Below are 22,524 nucleotides of genomic sequence, written 5' to 3' on the forward strand. Positions count from 1 at the left end.
CGGTGGAGCGTGGATGCGTGGGTGCCCGTTTTCCAGCGTGCGTGTGAGCCACGCGTCTGTGCTGCCCGCCCTCCTCGGATCTGCGCGAGGCCCCAGGCGGCTGCCAAGGAACCAGTCGCGGCGGGAGGCGGGCAGGGCGTGCGTGAGGCCGGGCTCGCCGGCGGCGCGTGCGTGTGCGCGTGCGCGTGGGGGCGCGGCGGCGGCCGAGGGAAGCAGGAGGGGAGGGACCGACCGAGGAGGGAGGCTGCAGGCCCGGCCCCGTCGCAGCGCTCGCCCGCCCGCCGGGGCTGCTTCTCCGTGAGCCTGGGACACCGCGCTCCCGCCGCCGCCCCGCGCTAGCCTGACTCCCGGCCCGCGTCCCGCCTGCCTGCCCGCGCCCCGGACGCCACTTCACCCGGCCCCGCGCCGCGGCAGAGGCGATGAGTGCGGCGGCCACGCCGGCGCCGGAGCGCGCTTGGAAGAGCGAGAAAGTGGACGAGGCTCAGGCCCTGGCGCGGAGTTGCGCGGCCCGTAGACCCGACTTCCAGCCGTGCGACGGGCTGTCCATCTGTGCCACGCACAGCCATGGCAAGTGCTTCAAGCTGCACTGGTGCTGTCACCTAGGATGGTGTCACTGTAAGTCGGCCCGCGTCTCCTTCCGTCCGTCCGCGGTGGTCTGGGGGGCGCCGCAGGCTGGGGCCTCCCTGGGCTGTGGGCCGCCAGAGCTGTCCTGGCGCGCGACGCCTGGCGCTGGCGCTGCCTTGGCAACGAGAGGAAATCCCGGGGGGTGGGGTGGGGAGAACCTGGCTGTAGTCATTGCCACAAAAGGGGACCTCCCCGTCCCAGGAAAACCGGAATCACCTTTTCCTTTTCTTTGGTACCCAGAACGTCCTGGCAGTGGATTAAGAAATGGTGGAGGTGGCAGCATTGATGCCCACCGGAGGGGAAGCCTCTTTTCGGGGACGCTGGCTCCGTGCAGGCGCCTCTGTACCTCCTCGCGTTTGTCTTCTGACTGCTGTTTAAAAAGAAGGAGCCCTGGGAAATGGAATTGTGTCCCGTTTATTGTGTTCAAGTTGAGAACGCTCTGAAGTGTGAGGGCTTGCTTCCAAAAAGTTAAAAGAAAATAGTTTGGAGAGCGAACTCCTTAAATGCCCAGTTGCAGCATTTATTAAAAAATAAAGTGAAGATAAGCTTTAAATGGTGGTAATCTAATGTAGCAAAGCCAGAACTAAATGATCTAGGCCTCTTTCTATTTATCCTGTAATCTTTAAATAGATTAAACTTAAGTAGCTATTTAATCAGAATTCCACAATTTGATTAGTTCATGGCGTTTGGCCTACTCTGTCTGATGAATCATTTCTCTTTTCAGGAATATATTCTAAAGTTAGAATGCACACAGTCTTATAGTAGAGGGTTTTGGAGTGCTTATTTAAGACACGAATTTTCCCAGTGATTGTAAGTTAAAATTACTTTTTCCTTGGTTGTTTAGAAGAAAATGGCTCACCACTAGTCATGCTGTATACAGCAATTACTTATTTACAATAATTGAACATAATTGAGTATTTTAGTGGAATTTACGAATTAAATGACACAGAATTCTTGCATTTTCTTTGCAAATTCAAGGCACATGGAGAGGTACTGTTTTTGTGTGTGTGTGTGTGTGTGTGTGTGTGTGTGTGTGTTCTATCTGTTGATGGGTTCGTGTCTTCCTATTTTCTCTATTTTGATTGGATTCAGACCTGGCCCCAGTTAGAAAGCATTGCTTTTGTGGGGATAGGGTACAGAATGGAAGGAACAACCATGGGAAACCTGGGGTGCTGAAGTCCACAGTGGGATGAATCTGGTGAGGGTCCATTTCCTGGGCAAGAACAGATCATAGTGTGGTATGTGAAGAAGGTTAAACATGGTGCAGGTCAGTGCCTGTGTTACTTCAGCAGTACCCCTCTAAGTACCATCACTGTTGGGAACTTTGTAGTCTATGCAAAGCTTCTTCCTTTCCTGGCCTTGACTCTTAAAATACCCTTCCTTATAAGGCACTGAATCAGTTACTCACCACCTTCTCTCCACTGGTCCTATTTGTACCGTATGAAACCATATGGAATAATGCAATTATTTTTTAGATCATGGTTGTTTCAACTCTTCAGACATGCATATCTGAACATTCATAAGAATTTCTCGCAGTCGTGGGCTATCTTGTCTCTGTGAAATGGACATTCTCAGATGAAATATGTTTTCCTGAAAGTGGTTTGAACTTCATGCTCATTAAATGACTGAGTGAAGATAGCCATCATTTTCCTCCGAAGCCATTGTTTTGTCCTATGTATAAACGCCACTCTCTTTTGCCTTTCCTTTCATGGAATAGTCTCCAGGCTCCTAGCATCCTAGTTCTGTTCTGAACATGTGCCAGTGTTGTAGTGATCCTGTGAAGACTGTGACCCTAGAAAGTAGGCATTATCCCACTTGTGGTCTAATCAGTCCAGTGTGGAGAAAGACGGTCACCTCCCACCTTTAAGTTACTGTTAATGCTGCAGCTAGTATCATATAACCTTTCCTGACATCCACATTTTATCGTACAATGCTTGCTGCCATCACATCAACTAAGCCTGCTGACAGCTAAAGCCATTAAACCGGCTCTTTTTGTGGGGGTGGGGAACTGGGGTTTGAATTCAGGGCTTTACCCTTGCAAAGCAGGTGCTCTAACGCTTGAGCCACACCTACAGTCCAGTTTGCTCTGGTTATTTTGGAGATGGGGGGAGGGTCTCAGAAGTGATCTCATCACAATCCTTCCAAGTAGCTAGGATTACAGGCATGTGCCACCAGAGTCTAGAGGCCCTTTTTTTTTGGAACATTTGTGGCAATTAAGTTACAGTTTGCCTGTCTCAAAGTGATAAGTATGTTTTTGGACACAGATAGTGATCCCTTGGGTGTTTTTTCTAAATTTTATTTTAGGAGAATCAACTCATTTTTCTGACTTACTGTGTTTTAAATCCTGGCTCTTTTATAGTATATATTCTTTATACTATAAAATATTGTGTAGAAAGTATAAAATATTATACTGTATAATTAGTTATTTTTTCAAGTTCATGTCATATAGTTATTAGATGTCAACAGTACTATAGAAACCTTCCACATCTTCAAGTCATTGATTAAATAATTGAACAGGAGAAGGCCACATAATAGGTTCCAGAACCTTATTGGTAGACTGCTCTTCAGCTTGATAGCAGTTCATTAATGAGTATTTGTTAAGTCATTTCCAGGAGTGGGTACCAGTGGGAGGTAGGTGGGCATAAGGAAAGGGGGAATGAGGGTGAATATGGTGAATGTATTTTATATCCATATATGAAAATAGAAGCATGAAACCTGTTGAAGTTGTTCTAAGAAGAGAGGGAGGGGAAAAGAGAGAGATTGATGGAGGGGGTAAATCTAGCTAAGATATATTATAAGCATATATATAAATATCACAGTGTGTCCCCTGAAGAACTATTATATGCTAGTAAAATAAAAAAGTTAATGAGTATTTGTTAGCTATGGCTGTCCACATGATTACCTAGTCCTCCAAGTATAGGATCACCCATCTTGTGTTTCTCATGTCCACATTCATAAAACGCAATCCATTTGTATGTTTTGTTGAAATTCTACCAACACAGGATTTTTGCTGCTTCTTTCTGATCTGTGATCTAACTATACAAACATCCTCTTAAAGCAAAAGTATTAGATTAATATACTACAACTCAGGTTGGTTCTACAAATGCCTACCATTTTCTTTTCTAAATGGTTAAGAGCTGATTTTAAATAAATAATCTGAATTTAGAAAAGGATTGACGTCAAGTATACTGGATCATTGTTGGCATTTCTTTCTGGTTTTTCAACAATCAGACCTACATTCATTCACTGTTTTCCTGCTTTTGGCCAGGCTCTGGTTCTGTGCTTCCGGCACTGGCAGCAGTTCAGGGATTCCATTTACGAGCAACGGTGCCATCTAAGCAGCCAGGTGTTCTGTTACTGTCTCCTCACCCGGTTAGGCATCAATTCTTTCTACCCTTTTTACCCAAATAGCATTTTTCTTGAGGAGAAATAGAGTTAACATATTTGAGAAGTTCTGTTTTCATTTTATGTCATTTGTGCAGCACGTCAGTCCTAAGCAGGATTCCTTTTATTTTGTTTTACATGTCTTAATCACCTTCTCCTTATGAGACATTATTATGGAGACAAAAATACAGCTATGGAATACAGCTGATAAAAACAGTGTCTAAGAGTGTGATCCATGCTTTATTTATTTTTGTAATTTCTTTAAAATTGCTAATGATGTAGGTCAGGAAAGTGTTGGTTTGTTTACCGAAGCTGAGAGTGCTAAAATGAGAGGAGTTCCTTCATATTTGAAAAAGGTAGACTCAGAACAAATAAAAGAGTCAGGGCTGGTGGAGTGGCTCAAGTGATAGAGTACCTGCCTAGCAAGTGCAAGGCCCTGAGTTCAAACCCAATACTGCCAAAAAAAAAAAAAAAAAAGCGAAATATAAGAAGTTCAGCCTAAAATGATCGATGATAAGTTGTGGATGTTACAATCTTAGGAAGTAGAGAAAGCTGAAAATACATACACATCTATAAAAGACATGTAACTTGTATAGTACTTAATGCATTTTTACATAATTAGTGTGTTTGAGTAATGACTGACTACAGAAGGCCGTAATATCTTGTTGGTTTCAAAGATAATATTGGACTAAATAAACCATGACTTTGAATCTGTTACTTAATGTTTTCCTAGTAAGGAATGATATTGGGTTGAATTAATAAGTGAAGGTTTCTTTTCTTTCTAGTACTGGGGTTTGAACACAAGGCCTCACACTTGGTAGGCAAGCACACTCTATCACATGAGTCATGCCTCCAGCCTTTTTGGCTTTAATTATTTTTCAGATTGGGTCTCATGCTTTTTGTCTAGGCAGCTTTGAACCATGATCCTTTTATCTCTGCCTCCCATGTAGCTGGGATTACAGGTGTGAGCTACCATTCTGGCCATGAGTGAAGGTATCTAAGAGGTGTTTTGAGAGAGAAAAAGACATGTCTTGGCTAGAGAAGGGAGATAGGAAAGAGTTAATCATATGGAGGTACTGTAAAGGAGATTTAGGAAGAAGAAGAAATGAGATTGGTGGAGATAGAGATGAATGAGTGGATTTGAGAGATACTTAAGGTGAAATCCACAGGCTTGATTAAACTTGGAGGGAGAGGAAGAGAAAGGCTATTAAGGACAACTTCTCAAAGTGCATTATATGTGTGTATAATGTCACAATGAAACCCATTTTTATGATTAATACACATTAATACAAAAAATAGAGAAAAAATTGGTAACGTCTAAACTTCTAGAATTCTGTATTTTGCGGCTTAGATGAACGGAGATGAAGTAGGATTGGGAGGAAGATCATGAGTCCAGGTTTGGCTCTGCTGAGTTTAAGCTGTTTTTATCATCTCACGATAATGTCAGTAGGCAGCTGGATATGACCATTTAGAACTCAGAGGAGAGGTCTGGGCTAGAGATAGTGTGGAAGTCATCTACTTTTATTTATGGGTTGTAGCCAGGATGAAGTGTGAGATTGCCAAGGGAGAAATGGTAGGATGGGAAATGAAGACAATCCTTAGACTTTTCCTTTAGAACACCAGTATTAGAGTCTGCCAGAGAAGTCTGAAAAGAGATGGCTGGAGAAGAAAAATCTGGAAAGTATAGTATTAAGGAGCCAAGGGAAATGAGTATTTGAAGAACGAGTACTAAGATGAAACCAGGTTTCCTCAGGTTATTTCTTACATATTGGTGAAATATACTAGTAGTGATTTTTATTACTGAAAGGTTTAGTCTTGGGATAGTGACTTCAGGAGTATACTCAGTTGAAGTATTTGTCAAAGCTGTTGAATTTTTCAACATAGAAAGAGAAGAGAGTGCCAGAAACTGAGAACTAGGACACAGTGGAGATTGTTGATATTTATTCAGTGATTACTTCATGCCGAGTAAGTTTATTCTGAGCATTTACTAGCCAAATATTAGTGACTTACTAGTGATTATGTCCATTTTAAAGTTGAGAAAAAAGACCTAGAGAAGTTAAGTAACTTTCTTTGGGTACATAGCTAGTGAAGAGTGGAACCTGGATTTAGATTCAGATATGCCTGATTCTGGACCTGGACTCAGAATCACCATTGGTACAACAGAGTAATTTAAAGTTGGTGAAGAGAACCAACAGAGCTCAGTTCCATTAAAGGTAACGATGGAGAAAGTGTTTAAGAAATGGACAAGTTGTATCGATTGCAGTAGTGAAATGTAGAAGAATGAGAATGGCAGAAATCATTGAATATGGTGGAGAATAAAATCCAAGTGAAGGGTTATGAAAGAGAAAGTGATTAGAAGGAGACAATGGGGTTGAGTGGGTGTACATGCCATGATGTAGGTGCCACAGCAGAACTCTGAGTTGGATTAAAAAAATCACCTGCTAAATGAGCTCAGTTTTCTGCAGAAGGCATCTTAAAAGATGTCTGTTTCTTTCAGGTTGAAAGCAGGAAGAGTGGGACTTGATATCATCTAATAGATGATATTAGCATATCTAAAGAAAGACTGTCACAGGAGGTAGAGGGGCAGCATAGAAATGTGAAAAAATGGGAATTTGGGAGGCAGAACTTGGAAATGTTTTTCAGGACTTTTCAGAGAAAGTGGTATTCTGCCTAGATGGTAGAAAGTCTGGCTCTTCTAGTCATATTGTCCCAAACATTTGGTTATAATTCGGCTTCCTATTTGCAGATTGCCTCTACAGACAGAAGGAGCTGATTAGAGAATTCTGCTGTCAGACCTTCAGGCAAATATAGTTTTTTCTGTTAGTAAATTAAAACTGTAGTTTTTGTGTTATTCTGTTTGTTCTGTTGTAATTCTAGGGAAACTCACAATTAAGTCCTGACTTGCCTGGGAGAATACCAGTGGGCTTTCCTAAAGGACAGCTTAGTCATATCCACAACACTGACTGTAGATAATGTAGTCAAGAAGGTTGACTGTGAAACCTGCCCCCCCCATCAAAAAAAAAAAAAAAAAAGAGAAAGGTTGAATAGATGCTAGAGTCACTTTATGCTTTTTTCTTGAAAATGAAGGAAAAGAGGATACAGTTTTGAAGAAGACAGTGTGGAATCTGAAAATAGGTTAGTTTCTTCAGAGCTCTTCCAGAGATAAAGAAAGCTGATAGAGGTATCCCTCCATCTAACTGGTGTGTCAATCCTGGGTCTGTCAACCTCAGCAATAGCAGGTAGCACACATAATGCTTATGAGCAGCGCAGTTATAATCTTTTGCTTGTTATGGTTTGAATATGAAATGTCCCCCACAGGCTTATGCATTGATTACTTGGTTCCCAGTTAGTGGCACTATTTGCAGAAGTTGTGGAGACTTTAGGAGGTGGTAGATCACTGGGGTATGCCTTTGAAGGTTCTACCTAGACCTTGTCCCTGTCTTGCTTCTGCTTCCTGTTCACCATGCTTTCCCCACCATGATGGAAACCATGAGCAAAGTGAATCATTCCTCCTTTAAGTTGTTCTGCCAGGCATTTTGTCACAGTGATGGGGAAAAGTAACTAATACATACATGTTACTTCATTCAATCTTAATAGCAACCTTGTAAGGTCAATTTTTTTTTTTTTCTGTTCTCACTTTTTCCATTAGGAAGCTTGCCCAAGGTCACATGTAGTACCTCTTGAGGCCTAGGGTAGATGCCGTCAGAATGCTACAACCACCTGGCAGCAGGGCTGTTAGTTTCATTGTTCCATTCAAGGTATGGTAAGGATGAGTTCAGCTGTTTTAAATTCTTTTTGGAACAAACAAATTAAATAAGCAAAATGTGAATGGCTTCTGATTTTAATAGAAGGGCAGTAATACACATTGAATGTTTTTGAGTGGTTATGAACTCTATGAAATGATTCTCTATAAAACATTTGAATAATATATTTGAATAACATAATGTTTTGTTTTGGTGGGACTGGGGTTTGACTCAGGGCTTCATGCTTGCTGAGCAGGTACCCTACCAACTGAGCCATGCCTCCAGTCCATTTTGTTTTGGTTATTTTAGAGATGAGGGTCTAAAGAACTATAGGATGTCCTCAAACTTTGATCCTCCCGATCTCAGCCTCCCAAGTATCTAGGATGATAAGCATAAGCCACCAGCGCCCAACCTGAATAATACAATTTTTTTTTTTTTTTGGTAGTGCTGTTGTTTGAATTCAGGGCTTCACACTTGCTAGGCAGGCATAGGCACTCCACCAGCCCAGTACCATAATTTTAAACAGGTAAAATATATTTGCATATCCTCAAGTAATTCTTAACTGGTGCAGGCCTCTTTTTGTTTAAATCTTCACACAGACCATTAATTATTACTAGCTTCCAAGTCTGTTGAACTCAGAGATTTCATCCAGATGGCTTTTGAGTATTATTATTAGCTGACTGATTCTTTTTATTTAATGTGTTATAATCAAGGATCATTCTTTTCAATGCTCAAATTGTCGTAAGATTGGCCAGGAGAGTTCCTTCCTACAAGCCACCTGCTGTGCCTGTGTTCTTTCAGACCACTTCCCAGTTTTCTGGCTCAGGAAATAAGGTGTCACAGGCGTGCCTTCTCATTTCTCTGCCCTAGGTTAGAAATCAGCTATTTTTGTGAGAAGCCCAGGTTCTTTTTTGTGAGCAATGATGTGGAAACCATTGTTTGTGTTCTGGGTATGCTTATTTCCACTGGACGTTGTTGCATTTAGGCTCTTTGAGTGGACAGATGGAGGAAATCTGTGTGTGTGTGTCTTTCACCTTTCCCTTCTCTGCTAGTAAGCACTCTGCTTTCAAACTCAGCATGGTGTTTACTCATTTGTTCTGTGCTCAACTGCAAACAAGATGGTTTAGAATTTACCATCTCAGTATCAACAACAAATGGATGAGTAAAGTTCAAAATTGCATGCTTTTGTCTTCAAACTGTATCCTACAGAGGATGCATACTCAGAGTGCACTGCTCAGTGTTTCTTGAATTTTTTTCTGTATAATTTGTTACCTGGGTTCACTTATTTCTGATTCTGATCAACTTTGGACTTGGCTTTTTTAAATCTTTTAGTCAAACTTTTATTTTGAGACAATTACAGCTTCACATGCAATCATGAGAAATAACAGAGCGGTCCCATGTGCCCTTTCTTGATTTCTCCCGTGGTAACACCTTGTGAAGCTGCAGTACTGTATCACAACCAGGGAATTGACATTGATGCAAGCAAGATAAAGATCATATCCATTACCTCAGGGATAGATCACGTCGACCTTTTATGGACACATGCATTTGTCCCCTTCAGTCCCCATGCCTCACCAATCCCTGGCAATCACTAACTTGTTCTCCATTTATTATTAACATTATTTCCAGATTGTTACATAATGAAGTCATACAGTCTGTAACCTGAAAAAGTCTCATTTTTATTTCTATACCTTCTACTCCATTCTCATTCATAGCCTCTAGGTAACATTTTATGCCTCATTTTTACAAAATATGCATTATGTATCTACACATTTGTATATGTATGAGTGTATGTTTATGTACTCACACACATTTATGTTTTCCCTTTTTTCTTAAACAAAGGTAGGTCACACTCTGTTACCTTTTGCCTTGTGATTTTTTTCATTAGATTGTAAATGTATCCTAAAAATCATTCCATATTCATTCATCAAGGCCCTTCTCATTTCTTTATGCCTACATATTTTCAGTAGGTTTTTAACCAATTTCTTATTGCTGGGTTTTGGTTTTCTTCATACTTTATTACTTTGCATAGTATTGCAGTGAATAGTTTGTGGATCCATTGCTATATATATATATATATATATATATTCGTAGAGCTATTATTTTTAGAATAAAGTCCTAGCACTGGATTGCTGGATCCAAGAATTAATGTGTTCATTGTTTTGTTAGATTTTGCCAAATTCTGGGTCAAAGGGGTTGTATCATTTGTCCTCCCACCAGCAACATTATTGTTATTTTTGTTTTTTTGAGACAGTTTCTTACTATGTAGTCCAGGCTGACCTCAAACTTTGAATCCTCCTGCCTCAGCCTCCCAAGTACTGAGATTATAGGTGTGTGCCACCATGCCTGGCTTGGACGTCTCTGTTTGATTCTTTTTCAGTTATTTTGAAAACAACTTGCTCTTTTTTAATAGTTACTTTTTAACCCATATTTTTAATTCCTTTTTTTTTTTCTTTAAACATGACAGACATGCTTATTTTATATTGTGTTCCTGGTAGTTCTAATTATGTAAAGCTTTGATGTTCTGATTCTACTGGAGTTTTCCTTGTTACTGGTAATCTATATTTTGTCATGTTTATATATTTTGCCATTTTAATATTTTATCATTTATATATTTTGTCATTTTTATCTGTGAACTTGTTTCTTGGAATGTTATACCTTGGGAATTCCTATAGATAGGATTTGCTTTACTTCTGCTGGATGCCCAAGGGTACTGCACTGCTGGTTCAGAATTGCTTTGAACTGGACAAATAAAATAGCTTGACATATTTGGGCTATTAGGAAATGAGAGGCTTGGATAAAACCTGTTGAAGGATCCTTTGGTTATGAGCTACAATTTTTCTCCCCTCTTTCCTCACGTCCTGAGTTCAGGTATGTAAAGCCCTGTAGGAGTAAGTATGTTTGTAATGCACGCTTACATTGATGCCAGCTTTTCAGGTAGTCTCCTCTTAGACTGTCTTTGGTCAGCCTTAACTTTGTCTCCTTCAAAAGACCATGGAAACGAAAGCTGAAGTTTTAACTTATTCTGACATAAATCTTCAAAGCAAACTTCATGTTCACCTTTCTACCACCTCATCAAATTTCTACCTTCCATTTTATTTAGTGTTTCCTGAATATTCCTTACTTTTTTGTCAGTTCATCAGTGCAGTGCAGAATATTAATTTTTTCAATTGTTTTCAGCAGGAAGATTAGTCAGGTTGCCTAGTATTTCATGCAGCCAGAAACAATCCTGTTTTAGAATTCCTGCTATGTTGTTTGTCTGTTTTTACAACAACATGCAATTTAAATACATGTACATATGAATTCAGTATAATAAGAGGCAGTAAGTTTGTCTGTTGAGCAGGGCATCAGACAAACTCCATTTTAACAAAGCGTTATCAGTTGATTAACGTGTTGAATGGTAAGCACCTCCACTCAGAACACTGGAGAAATTACCATCTCGTCATAGACTTCTCATAGTTAACTTTCAGGTCGAATCACAATGTATGTAAAATTATTTGGATTTGGGTAAGGTGGACAATCATTTCGTTATTGTAATTTTTAGATTATCAAACCATTTTAGAATTACTTTTGGAATCACAGATGTCATTTTATACCTCTGGGATGGCAATAATCAAAAAGAAAATAATGAAGTGTTGATGAGTTTGTAGAGAAATTGGAGTCTGTACTCCATTCAAATTGGTACAGACATTTTGGAAAACATGCTAAAAGAGATAAGCATAAAGTCACCATATGATTTAGCAGTTATCCCAGATAACCCAAGACAAATGAAAAAGATGTCCACACAAAAACTTACATACATTTATAGCAGCATTATTGATAAAAAGCCAAACTACAAGCCCATCAGTTGATGAATGGATGGACAAAGTGTGGTAAGTACATGCTTAGACTCATTCATACCAACACAGGGATGAACCTTGAAAACATCTTAAATGAATACACAAAAGCCTGTGTATTGTGGGCTTTCTCTTACCTGCAGTGTCCATATAGAAAGAAAGTAGCTAAGTGGCTGCCACAGGCTGGGTTAGGGAAGAATAGAGATGGACTGCAGGTAATCCGTGTGGGATTTCTTTTGGGGGTGATGAAAATGTTCAGGAATTAGGTATTAATGTTTATAATAATAAAACCTACTGATTTATATTCTGAAAAAGATCCATTTTATGGTATGTGAATGATACCAATAAAAATTGTAGAAAAATACTTTTCTGTTTATAACTTTTTATATAGAAACTCATTGAGAAACTAGTTTCTTTCAATATATTTATTTTTAACTTAAACATTAGTGTTTTTTTTTTCTCTTGGCGGGGGAGGGTGGGTGTTAGTACTGACAATTGAACCCAGGACCTCATGCATAGTAAACATGCTTTACTACTGAACCACACCTCCAGCCCTAGTAAGATATTTTCACAGGCTTATTTTGTTATATATTTGACATAACATAAAATGACTTCCTCAACAGTGGAAAACCAGGAAGAAAAAGAATTATTTTTTAAAGTCATACCAATTTACCTTTACTGAAGGATTATATTTCAAGAGGTACACTGGAAGAGCTGGCTGATATTTTAGTTGCTTTCTTTGAGGATGTCTCTAAGCCAAAATCTCAGTGGCTGTTCAGCTTTCATTGATATAACCTCAGTAAAAACTTTGCTTATGTTTTAATTTGTTTTGTATAGGCTCTACTTCTTGGCTACCACGTCACTTATTGACAATCTGCTCGTCACTTGGAATGATATAAAACTTGTTACAATTTTCTTTTGTTTGATTATAAGTGTTTTGGTAAAAGGACAAGTGTAAAATTGACTTAATTAGGCAATAGATTAAAATAGATTACTAATATTGTTAGCATATTTGCTGTTTAAATAATTGCCTTTTATTGTATTTAACTTTTATCAATTTATATTTTCACTATACTTACCCTGTGTCCTTTTGTCCTGGCAAGTAGTTGATAAGTTTGTTCTCCTTACTACATTTACTACATAGCAGTGTTAATCTTGTTAGTTATATTACACTATCTTATTTTATGGTGGCTATTTTTTTGTGTGTGTGTGTATTTTATTTCATCGTTTTTACATTTACTTATATGCGTATACATTATTTGGGCCACCTCCCTGCCACTTCCAGCAGAACATGTTCCACCCTCTTGTTCTCTGACTTTGTTGAAGATAAAACATAAGAGATAATAAGAAAAACATAGTGTTTTTGCTAGTTTGAGATAAAGAAAGCTGTAAAGAGAGATTCCTAGTGTTGTTACCATGCACATGTGTACTACAACCCATGTTGGTCCATTTCTGTAAGACCGGTTTGTTATTTCCTAGTTCCCTTCCCATAGTGGCCTGTGCCCATTTAAGATTACCATGTTTGCTCCTCTACAGTGAGCACATCAGCCACTTTCAAGTTTTAGGTTTTCTTCCCTTTCCCTATTCCTGCCATGCGCATTCTCTCCTTAGTGTGTGACCCACATCCAATAATTTACTGCATTTGTTTTAAGTCTGTAATCCGTATATGAAAGAGAACATATGATTTTTGTCCTGAGCCTGGCTAACTTTGCTTAAGATGTTCTCCACTTCCATCTATTTATTTCTGAATGGTAAAATTTCATTCTTCTTTATGTCTGAGTAAAATTCCATTGTGTATAAATACCACATTTTCTTAATCCATTCGTCAGTGGTGGGGCATCTTGGCTGTTTCCATAACTTGGCTATTGTGAATAGTGCCGCAATAAACATGGGTGTGCAGGTGCATCTGGAGTAACCTGAGTCGCATTCCTTCGGGTATATCCCCAGGAGTGGGATTGCTGGATCATATGGCAGATCTATGTTTAGTTTTTTAAGAAGTCTCCATATTATTTTCCATAGTGGTGGTACTAACTTACATTCCCACTGGCAGTGTATGAGAGATCATTTTCCCCACATCCTCGCCAACATTGTTGTTGGTGGTGTTCTTGACGGTAGCAATTCTAATGGGTGATGTGGAATCTTAGTGTGGTTTTGATTTGCATTTCCTTTATGACCAGTGAGCATTTTTTCATGTGTTTTTTGGCCATTTGGACTTCTTCCTTTGAAAAAGTTCTGTTTAGTTCAGTTGCCCATTTCTTTTATTGGTTCATTGATTTTTGGAGAATTTAGTTTTTTAAGTTCCTTGTGTATTCTGATTATCAGTCCCTTGTCTGACATATAGCTGACAAACATCTTCTCCCACTTTGTGGGTGGTTTCTTCAATTTAGAGACCGTTTCTTTTGCTGTGCAGGAGCTTTTTAATTTCATGTAGTCCCATTTGTCAATTCTTTGTTTTAGTTGCTAGGCCACTTGAGTTCTACTGAGGAAGTCCTTGCCTATACCTGTTGCTTCCAGTGTGTTTCCTGCTCTTTCCTGTACTAACTCCAAGGTTTCAGGTCTGATATCAAAGTCCTTAATCCACTTTGAGTTGATGCTAGTACAGGGTGACAGGCATGGATTTAGTTTCAGTCTTCTGCAGGCAGATAAACACTTTTCCCAGCAACATTTGTTGGAAAAGCTGTCTTTTTCCCCATTGTATGTTTTTGGTGACTTTATCAAAAATAAGGTGGGCATAGCCATGTGGATTCATATCTGGTCTCTGTTATGTTCCACTTCGCTTCATATCTGCTTTTGTGCCAGTACCATGCTGTTTGTATTGCTATTGCTTTGTAATATAGTTTGAACTCAGGTATTGTGATACCTCCAGCATTGCTCTTTTTGCTTAGTATTGCCTTGGGTATTCGCAGTCTTTGTGTTTCCAAATGAACTTTGGGATACATAATTCAATCTCTGTGATGAATGTCATTGGGATTTTGATGGGAATTGTATTGAACATGTAGATTGCTTTTGGAAGTACAGCCATTTTTATAAAATGTTCTTAGATTTGCAGTCATGATTGTGTTAAGTCACTAAGTGCTTTTAAATAGAATCAGCCAGAATATAAAATTAGAGCAACTTAAAAATCATCTGAGTCCAACCTGTTACTTTGAATCTTTTCTATATCCTTTTTTTTTTTTTTTCCCTCCCAAGATGGCCACCAGGTTCTGTAGAGACTTAGAGAACTACTGATTTCATCTTTGGACAGTATAAGTATTAGCAAGTTATTTCTTATGTTAACATCTTACTTTTTTAGCCCACTGCTAATATCTGTCTCACTATCCTAACTCTTTCTACTAGCTCTCCTGGAGGAGGTCCTGCTCACCCTTCTATCTGCCCATTTCATGCTCTAAGTAAATGCAAACCTCTGAACTAGGTGCTAGGAGTATAGCATTGAAGGAGATAGCCAGGATTCCTACTTTCTTGGTGCTTTCTTTCATTCTTTTCTTTTTAAAATAATTTCATACTACAAAAAATTTATAAAACAGTACTACTTCTTGTACTCATTACTCCTGTTCCCTAAAAGTTAATATGAACTGTACCATTCAATAATATGGTTATGAAAATCAGGCCTACTGCATCTTTGGTAAGGCCTGTGAGTTAAGAACCGATTTCACATTTAAAATCAAAGAGAAATATGCTACAGAGACCTTGTGTGGTGCATAGATCTTGAAAGATTTACTACTTGGAACTTTACATGAAAACATTTCTGGATCACTGTCCTAGTCCATTGACCTTATGGAGATTTCCTCACTTGCCCCACTCATGTCCTCCTGCTGGAACAGAATGAGATCTAGTATGTCACGTTGCATTTAATTGTTAGGGCTCTTTAGTGTTCTGTAATCTGGAAGAATTCCTCAGACATTTTTTTTTTTTTTTTGTCTTTCATGACCTTGATCCTTTTAAAGTGTACTGGACAGTTATTCTGTAGGATGTTCCTCGGTTTGGGCTTGTTTGATGTCTCCTTGATATTAAATTCAGGGAATATACAGTTTGATAAAGTTGCTTTAAAAAATCAAACATAATAGTTTCCCATAAAATTATTATAGAACTATAACCTCTCAGTTGTCATTCTGAGAACCTTACAAATTATAGACTATTTCTCTCCTATCCCAAGTGTTAGAGTAATTTTTGAAATTTTTCTGAATGATGTCAGCCTCTTCTTTTGACACTAGTTGCAAGCAGGGGTAATTCTGTATGTTATTTAGATTGGTTCTTTGTTCCAGAGCTAATGAGGATAGAGTTCTGCTAATAGTTTTAGCAGAAATGAAGTTTTGTCTTAGTCTTACTTCTTGCCTCCAGAAAATACTATGTATGGTATTTAAATTTTAAGGAGCTAGTTCCTTTTTTGTAATTTTGCATAATTTTACATTGACTGAGTGAATCTACCTGTAAAGTGTTTTTATTGTTATAAACTTTATTTAGTAACACAAAATGTCATCTGAGTAACAAAGAATTATTATTAGCAATTTTTAGCAGCTTGTGAATCTGTTTTAACATTAATATATATTTCACATTAAGCTTGTGAAAATGTGGGTAGAGAGCTGTAATATTTTCATATTTTATGCTAAAGCTATAATCAGTGTAATTAATTTCTGTGATTAACTTTAAATTCACTTTAAATAGAATCATAGATTCAACATATGAGCCTCTGTGAAACTTTCCATTTTATGAACAGCTATCATTTTGATAACTCTACCTGGAAAAAGATGTAAAAGTGATACGTTGTTCAATGAGCTCATTCAATCACTGCATCCCTTAAAAATTTAATAATTTAAAGGTCTGTTTTATATTCTGAGAAATTTTCTATTAAAGAGAGGCAGATAATTGAGTTTAAAAAATTGTGACCAACATGGAGAGTACACAGTGAATATTTGTTAAATAATTAAACTCAGGTACCATTGTTTGCAATTACTCAGTTAAATATTATGCATTCAGACCTATCCCAGTATTTGCTTTTTGTTGTTCAGTGAAGCCAGTCTTATTAAGGACAGTTATCAATAGTGTTGTTCTGTTCTATAGCATTATTAAAGCCATATTTCTGCCTTGTCATATTTTTGGTACAAAGGCAGTGATAGAATATTTATTTAAAAATCAATACATCTGTGTTATGATTGAAATATACCACTAAGTTCTCTAGAAGTTAGAAAAGAAAATAGCTAAAGATCATCTATCTTCTTGACCTTCTCTGCTTCAGAGTGCTTCCAGTTGTGCTGTATGGTAGGATTCAGTGGAAATGTCTGGGAACTCATAGGGAGGGTGACCTGTTTTGGGTCCCCTGTTCACTTTCAGCCAGGAATCTGCCTGCCTTACATAAAGTGGAAACGCTAAAGAGATCATGGACACCATCATAAAACACAGTTACTTTTTTTGAACTTAGTGTCCCTTCCAGGCTAATCATATACAAATCCAGTTACTTTCAGAAAAAGATGGAAGACTCAGCCTCTTTGATTATAGCATTTGCTAGATAAAATAAGCAGAAGCCTCTCTGAATCCTAGTTTGTTTATTTATTTATTTACTTATTTTGGTGCAGTGCTGGTGAGACAGATTAAAGGGAGACTTGACTTTCCCCAAGAGAATATATTTTTTCTGTTAGGATTTTGTCTAAGAATAAATACTGGAGAGAGTTTGCTGGAGAAGTATGTTAATTTTACATGGGATCTCAGTTAAAAACACTTCTTAATGTTTTTGTGTTCCTTTTAAATGACAGAAGCTGTCGGAGTGGGTGAGAGTAAGCATCTTGACTGCTTGATTGCCAGCTGTGAGACCCTTCCCAGCTATAGCGGAAGCTGCCCCATTACTGTTGTTGTCACAGCCCTCAGTCCAACTGGGCTGTGAGCAATATTGCTGGGTTCCTGAAGTCATATCAGAGGTAGTGGCAACTGCCACTTCAACCTGGTTGTTTCTATGGAAGCCCCGGGAACTGTCAATTAAGCAGCCACTCTTTCAGCAATCTGGCGAGCTGTCATCATGACAGCCATAGCTCCTTTAAATGCCCTACAGCTACTGGAAGAGACTTCACTTTAGCTCCAAATGCCAGGAGGAGACTTCACTCCTGCTGCAGACACCCAGAGGAACCTTGTTTTGGCCATGGAAACTATAGCCGAAGCCTCTGCTTCTGTCCTGGAGGCCATCAGGTTCACCACCACCTCCTTGGGAGACTGCTTTCGCTGTGATCACTCCAGATACCCTGCAGTGGCTCTGGGTTCACTTGGGTTGGGATAGTTTCAGATGGCCCCACAGCCCATGGGATGTCTCTGTCTACCTTGCAGAAGTCCCAGTCCTCCACCCATGACAGCCAAGACAGGCTCAGTATGCCTGTGCAGACCAGTATGACTAAGCAAAGAAGTTGTTAGCAGACAGAAGACTGTGCCCATGTGTGACTGACTATATAAGCAGTTTTCCTCTTTGTTTCCTTGGGTCAGTCCAGAGGACATCCCTCCTGTGCACTGCCCACTGTGCTGCAGCATAGATCCCAGTAAAGCCTCATCCACCTATTTAGGATCTTTTATCTCAGGGAGAGTGGGCTGAGCTGGTTGCATAAAAAACAGATAACACCAAGATGGCCCCCAAGTGCAGAGTTAAGTACTGGATAGTTTGCTGGGGAAGCGGCTGTAGATTCCTGAGAGCGGGGGGAGTAGAGACTGTGGAGAATGCAGCAGGTGAAGGGCTGTGGAGAGCAGAAAGCCTGACAAGGCTGCAGTCCGTACCTGCTGAAAGAGTTCCAAATGCTGCTATGAATTATTAGCTCTTGCTGCTGAGGGGCCACCAAGAGTGACTGGGAGCTGAGCTGCAATCACTTGGGAAATAGGGTAACGCTAAGAGTTGAGGGCCACTGGCACTCAGGTTTTGTCGCTGCCGAGACTGAGGGAACTGCACCTTGCCTAATTGTGATTTCTATCCGAATTGAGCAAAAGAACTGTCTGCTAATTGGTGACACTGGGGATCCAATGGAGAGCCTCACACATGGTAGGCAAGTACTCCACCACTGAGCTATGCTTACTAATTTGCCAGCTGCTGGTGATATATTGTACAGTTGTGAGCATTAGCAAATACCATCACACCTTGTAGCATTGGAAACTACAATTATAATTGTCTTTGTACTCTTGATTGTGCAGACTCCTAGCCAACAGTGACAGCAACAATAAGAATTCAGCACCCAGGGCCCACGGTTCAAAAGTTTCTGAATGTGAGTGTGAAGTATTCTATTCATTGGGAGAGGAGCTGAATGCTAAAATAAAGAATTTGAGGGAGATTATTAAAATCTTTTCAGTGTAAAATAGTTGATTATATCATCTTCAACTTTAAAGGCAACAGAAGCCTATTGATGATCAAATATTGGTGCAATCATAATTTCTGTTGGCCCCTGTTCCCTATAGTTTAGGGTGCAAAGTTTTTGATTTCAAGCTTTTGATCTCACCTTCTGACATTGAGCATTACTTTGTGCTGTAAGAATTATAGTTGAAACTTGAGAATATCCTGTAAGCAAAACCACTGCTTTCCACCCTCTGAAACTATGTAAATGTAAACATTATTTACTATTCTGGGCCACAAAGGAAGTGAGTCTGCAGGTGTGGGAAGGGAAGGCTGTGCTTCTCTATGTGGATGCGTGTTTTCTAACTGAGATTGTAGTTTCTTACCACCCCGCATAAGAAGTAAAGTAAATCAGTTTGTAGGGAAGAAAGTCAAGCAGTGTCTAGATTCTCTGCTACAGATTGAACTCCCATTTCACCAAATCTTATCTTTTCTAGGCCATTTTGGTGTTTTGATGTCACAGCATGGGAATTGATTCTATTCCTGGTTTCTGCTTGCTTATTTTGAAGTTGTTGAACACAGGGACTTTCTGGCAAGTTGTTCATTGGTCTAAAGTGTTCTTAGGATAAGATAAGGATAAATTATCAAATCATTTCTGGGCTTAAAGATCTTTTTATCTCTGAGTTCAAACCCTAGTACCACACAGGCGCACACACGCACGCACGCGCGCACACACACACACACACACACACACACACACACAGATCCTTTTGTATGAATTGACTTAATTTCTTCATGAACTTATTTTTAAAATGTTTTTAGAGGTATCATTTTTACAGCTGCAGTCATTGCTTAGTTGTCTCAGAGATGTAGAATGTAAATATGATTTATTTATAACAATATAATTGAAAATTAATCTCCGATTAGGTTTTAGAAATAAGAATTTTACATTCTTAGCTGTATTTGATAGATTTATGTATCACAGAGGCATAGCATCTAGTTTAGTGAACATTTCTACTTTTTTTTGGCAGTTCTAGGGTTTGAAATCAGGGCCTTCTTTCTTGCTAGGCAGGTGCTTTAGCACTGAGTCATGTCCTCAGCCCTTTTTTGTTTTAGTTATTTTTTGGATAACTAAACTAAGTTATTTTTAGTTATTTTTGCTTTTTACTAAGGGCTGGGCTCAGACTGCAGGCCTCCTACCTGTGCCTCTGTTGTAGCTGGGATTATAGATATGAGCCACCATACGTGGCTGAACTTTTTCACTTTTTACTTGGTTATTTTATTAGGGTATAAAAACACTAAAGTCTTCAGAACTGACATACTGTAAAGAATCTATGCTGTGGCAGTGAATTGACTAATTTCTTTCTCTGTGAGTTAATTTACTTTAGTGTGGTCAAGTTTCAAGCAACTGAAAACGTGGCAGTGAATTGACTAATTTCTCTCTCTGTGAGTTAATTTACTTTAGTGGGGTCAAGTTTCAAGCAACTGAAAACATAGCCTTATTGTGCTCACTGCAGCAGCACATATACTAAAAACATTATTTGTCACTTTAAATTAATTCGGTAATTTGGTTATTACTGGTTTGGTTATTTGTGTATATAATTAGAAAAGTTATTTTCTGCTTTGTAGTTGTAAGCATGAGAAGTTTATACTTAATTTTATGTTTGCATTTTAGTGATACCACACTAAGAAGAAAAATTGAAGCTAACCGGGAGGGGGAAATATTTTGAAATCTTTAGAAAAATCATCTTGCAACCTTAACTTATAAATTTAATTTCTCAGTCACTTGACTTTTTTTTTTTTTTTTTTTTTTTGGTAGTCCTGGGATTGAACTCAGGCATTATACTTGAGCCACGCCCACAGCCCTTTCTGCTTTCATTCTTTTCAGAATGGGGTCTCTTGTTTTTGCCAGGATCATGGTCATCCACTTAAGGCTTCCTGAGTAGCTGGGGTGGCAGGCATGTGTTTTTATGCCCAGCTGTTGGTTGAGATGGGATCTCTTGAACGTTTTGCCTGGCTGACAGTCCTCCCAGTTTCCACTCCACTGCACTCGGATCAATTTCTCTTTCTCTCTCTCTCTCTCTTTTTTTTTTTTTTTGGCAATATTGGTGTTTGAACTCAGGGCTTCACACTTGCCAGGGCCTTACGCTTGCTGGGCAAGGGCTCTGCCACTCTGCCAGCCCTCAAGTCTCTCAGTTTTTTAATGCTTAATGTGCATCTGCTTTCTGTGCTCTCCATAGGTTGATTAAATGGGCTTATCATTTTGAGGGAGTAAGTGTACTTGGACATTAAAATAGCAGTTATCTTTTAAAAATAATAATTTCTAGATCTTTTTTTAAGCTAATCTATTGCATATATCTCATAAGGGAGTTAGAGATTAATTAGACTTTAATTTATTAAAAGTTGAGATAAAATTATAAAAAATTTACAGTTCTACAACACATTTAAGTTTTCAGTAACACTTTCTAATTTACCTATTTTTTGGCCTGTTCATTTTTTTACTTTTTTTAAAAAAAAATTTTATTTTTCTTTTGGTGGTACTGGAGTTTGAACTTATGGCCTCACACTTGCTAGGCAGGCCCTCTACCACCTGAGCTACTCCACCAGCCCACTTTGTGTTGGGTTTTTTGAGAGAGGGTTTTGTGAACTATTTAGCTGGTCTGGACTGGAAGTTTGTCTATACTTCTGATCTCTGCCTACTGAGTAGCTAAGATTACACAGGATTATGAGCGTGAGCCCCTGGTGCCTGACTTTTTTGTTTTTTTGCTATTGTCGTTTTTTTTGAGATGTAAGACTCATGAGCTTACATGATTCTCCTGTCTCAGTCTGCCAGGTAGCTAGAGCTACAGGTGTGGGCTACCACAACTGGCTTCTATGCCTACTCTTTGAATTGTTTAGCTCTTTCCCATGAGTTAGCTTACTTTAATGTCAAAATAAATTTTTTTATTTTTGCTTTCTTTCCTCCCATGATTCTAGATAGACAGCTCATAATGCTAGAATATAAAAGGGACATTTTATAGGCAGCAATAGAGGGTAGTTTCTGATATTCCTGGGTATGAAATAAGGGAGTTGGGGAGGTTCAATAGACAAGATAAATGAAAGATATCTAGAGAACTTTCCTGAGATAGAAAAGTGAACTTTTTTTAAAAAGCTACAGAATTTCCTCCAGAGACTTGAAGTGACTATTTTTAATAATATTTTATGGTGTGATTATGAGAGACCTCTTACATGTTTAAAGTTTGTCAGTGGACTATTGACCTCTCTCCAGGGCTGGGTTTGTGGCCATGCAGCTGGGCAGTTGGGCAGGCCCCACTCTTAGAAGGCCATATGTTTGCTTTATTTTTCTGGTGTCACCACCTGGGAATCCTTCATAAATTTTTGCTGTAGTTTGGATCTGAACTGTCTGTCAAAGGCTCATGTGTTAAAGACTTGTCCCCTCAGATAATGCTGCTGGGAGGTGGTAGAGCCTTTAAGTTGTGGGGCCTGGCAGGAGGTCTTGGGGTCACTGGGGCATACCCTCAAAGGGAACTGTGAGACCCCAGTCTTTTCCTCTCTCTCTTTACATCCTGACTCACCACATGTGGCCCTATGGCATGTTCCCACCGTGAAACGCCATCACAGGCCCAAAGCAAAAGGGTCAATCAGT

General features: G+C 39.1%; 1 protein-coding gene across 1 annotated transcript in view; it reads left to right on the forward strand.

The window, feature by feature from the left end:
* The first annotated feature begins 203 nt into the window (after positions 1-203).
* Positions 204-22,524, forward strand: part of C5H3orf70 (chromosome 5 C3orf70 homolog) — a 79,979-nt gene continuing 57,658 nt past the window's right edge. The window contains exon 1 of the mRNA XM_020153962.2: positions 204-615. Coding sequence (XP_020009551.1) covers positions 420-615 — 196 coding nt within the window. The 5' untranslated portion in view covers positions 204-419. The remainder of the gene's footprint in view (positions 616-22,524) is intronic.

This window comes from Castor canadensis, chromosome 5 (genome assembly GCF_047511655.1).
Source record: "Castor canadensis chromosome 5, mCasCan1.hap1v2, whole genome shotgun sequence".
In the NCBI taxonomy this organism is placed as follows: Eukaryota; Metazoa; Chordata; class Mammalia; order Rodentia; family Castoridae; genus Castor; species Castor canadensis.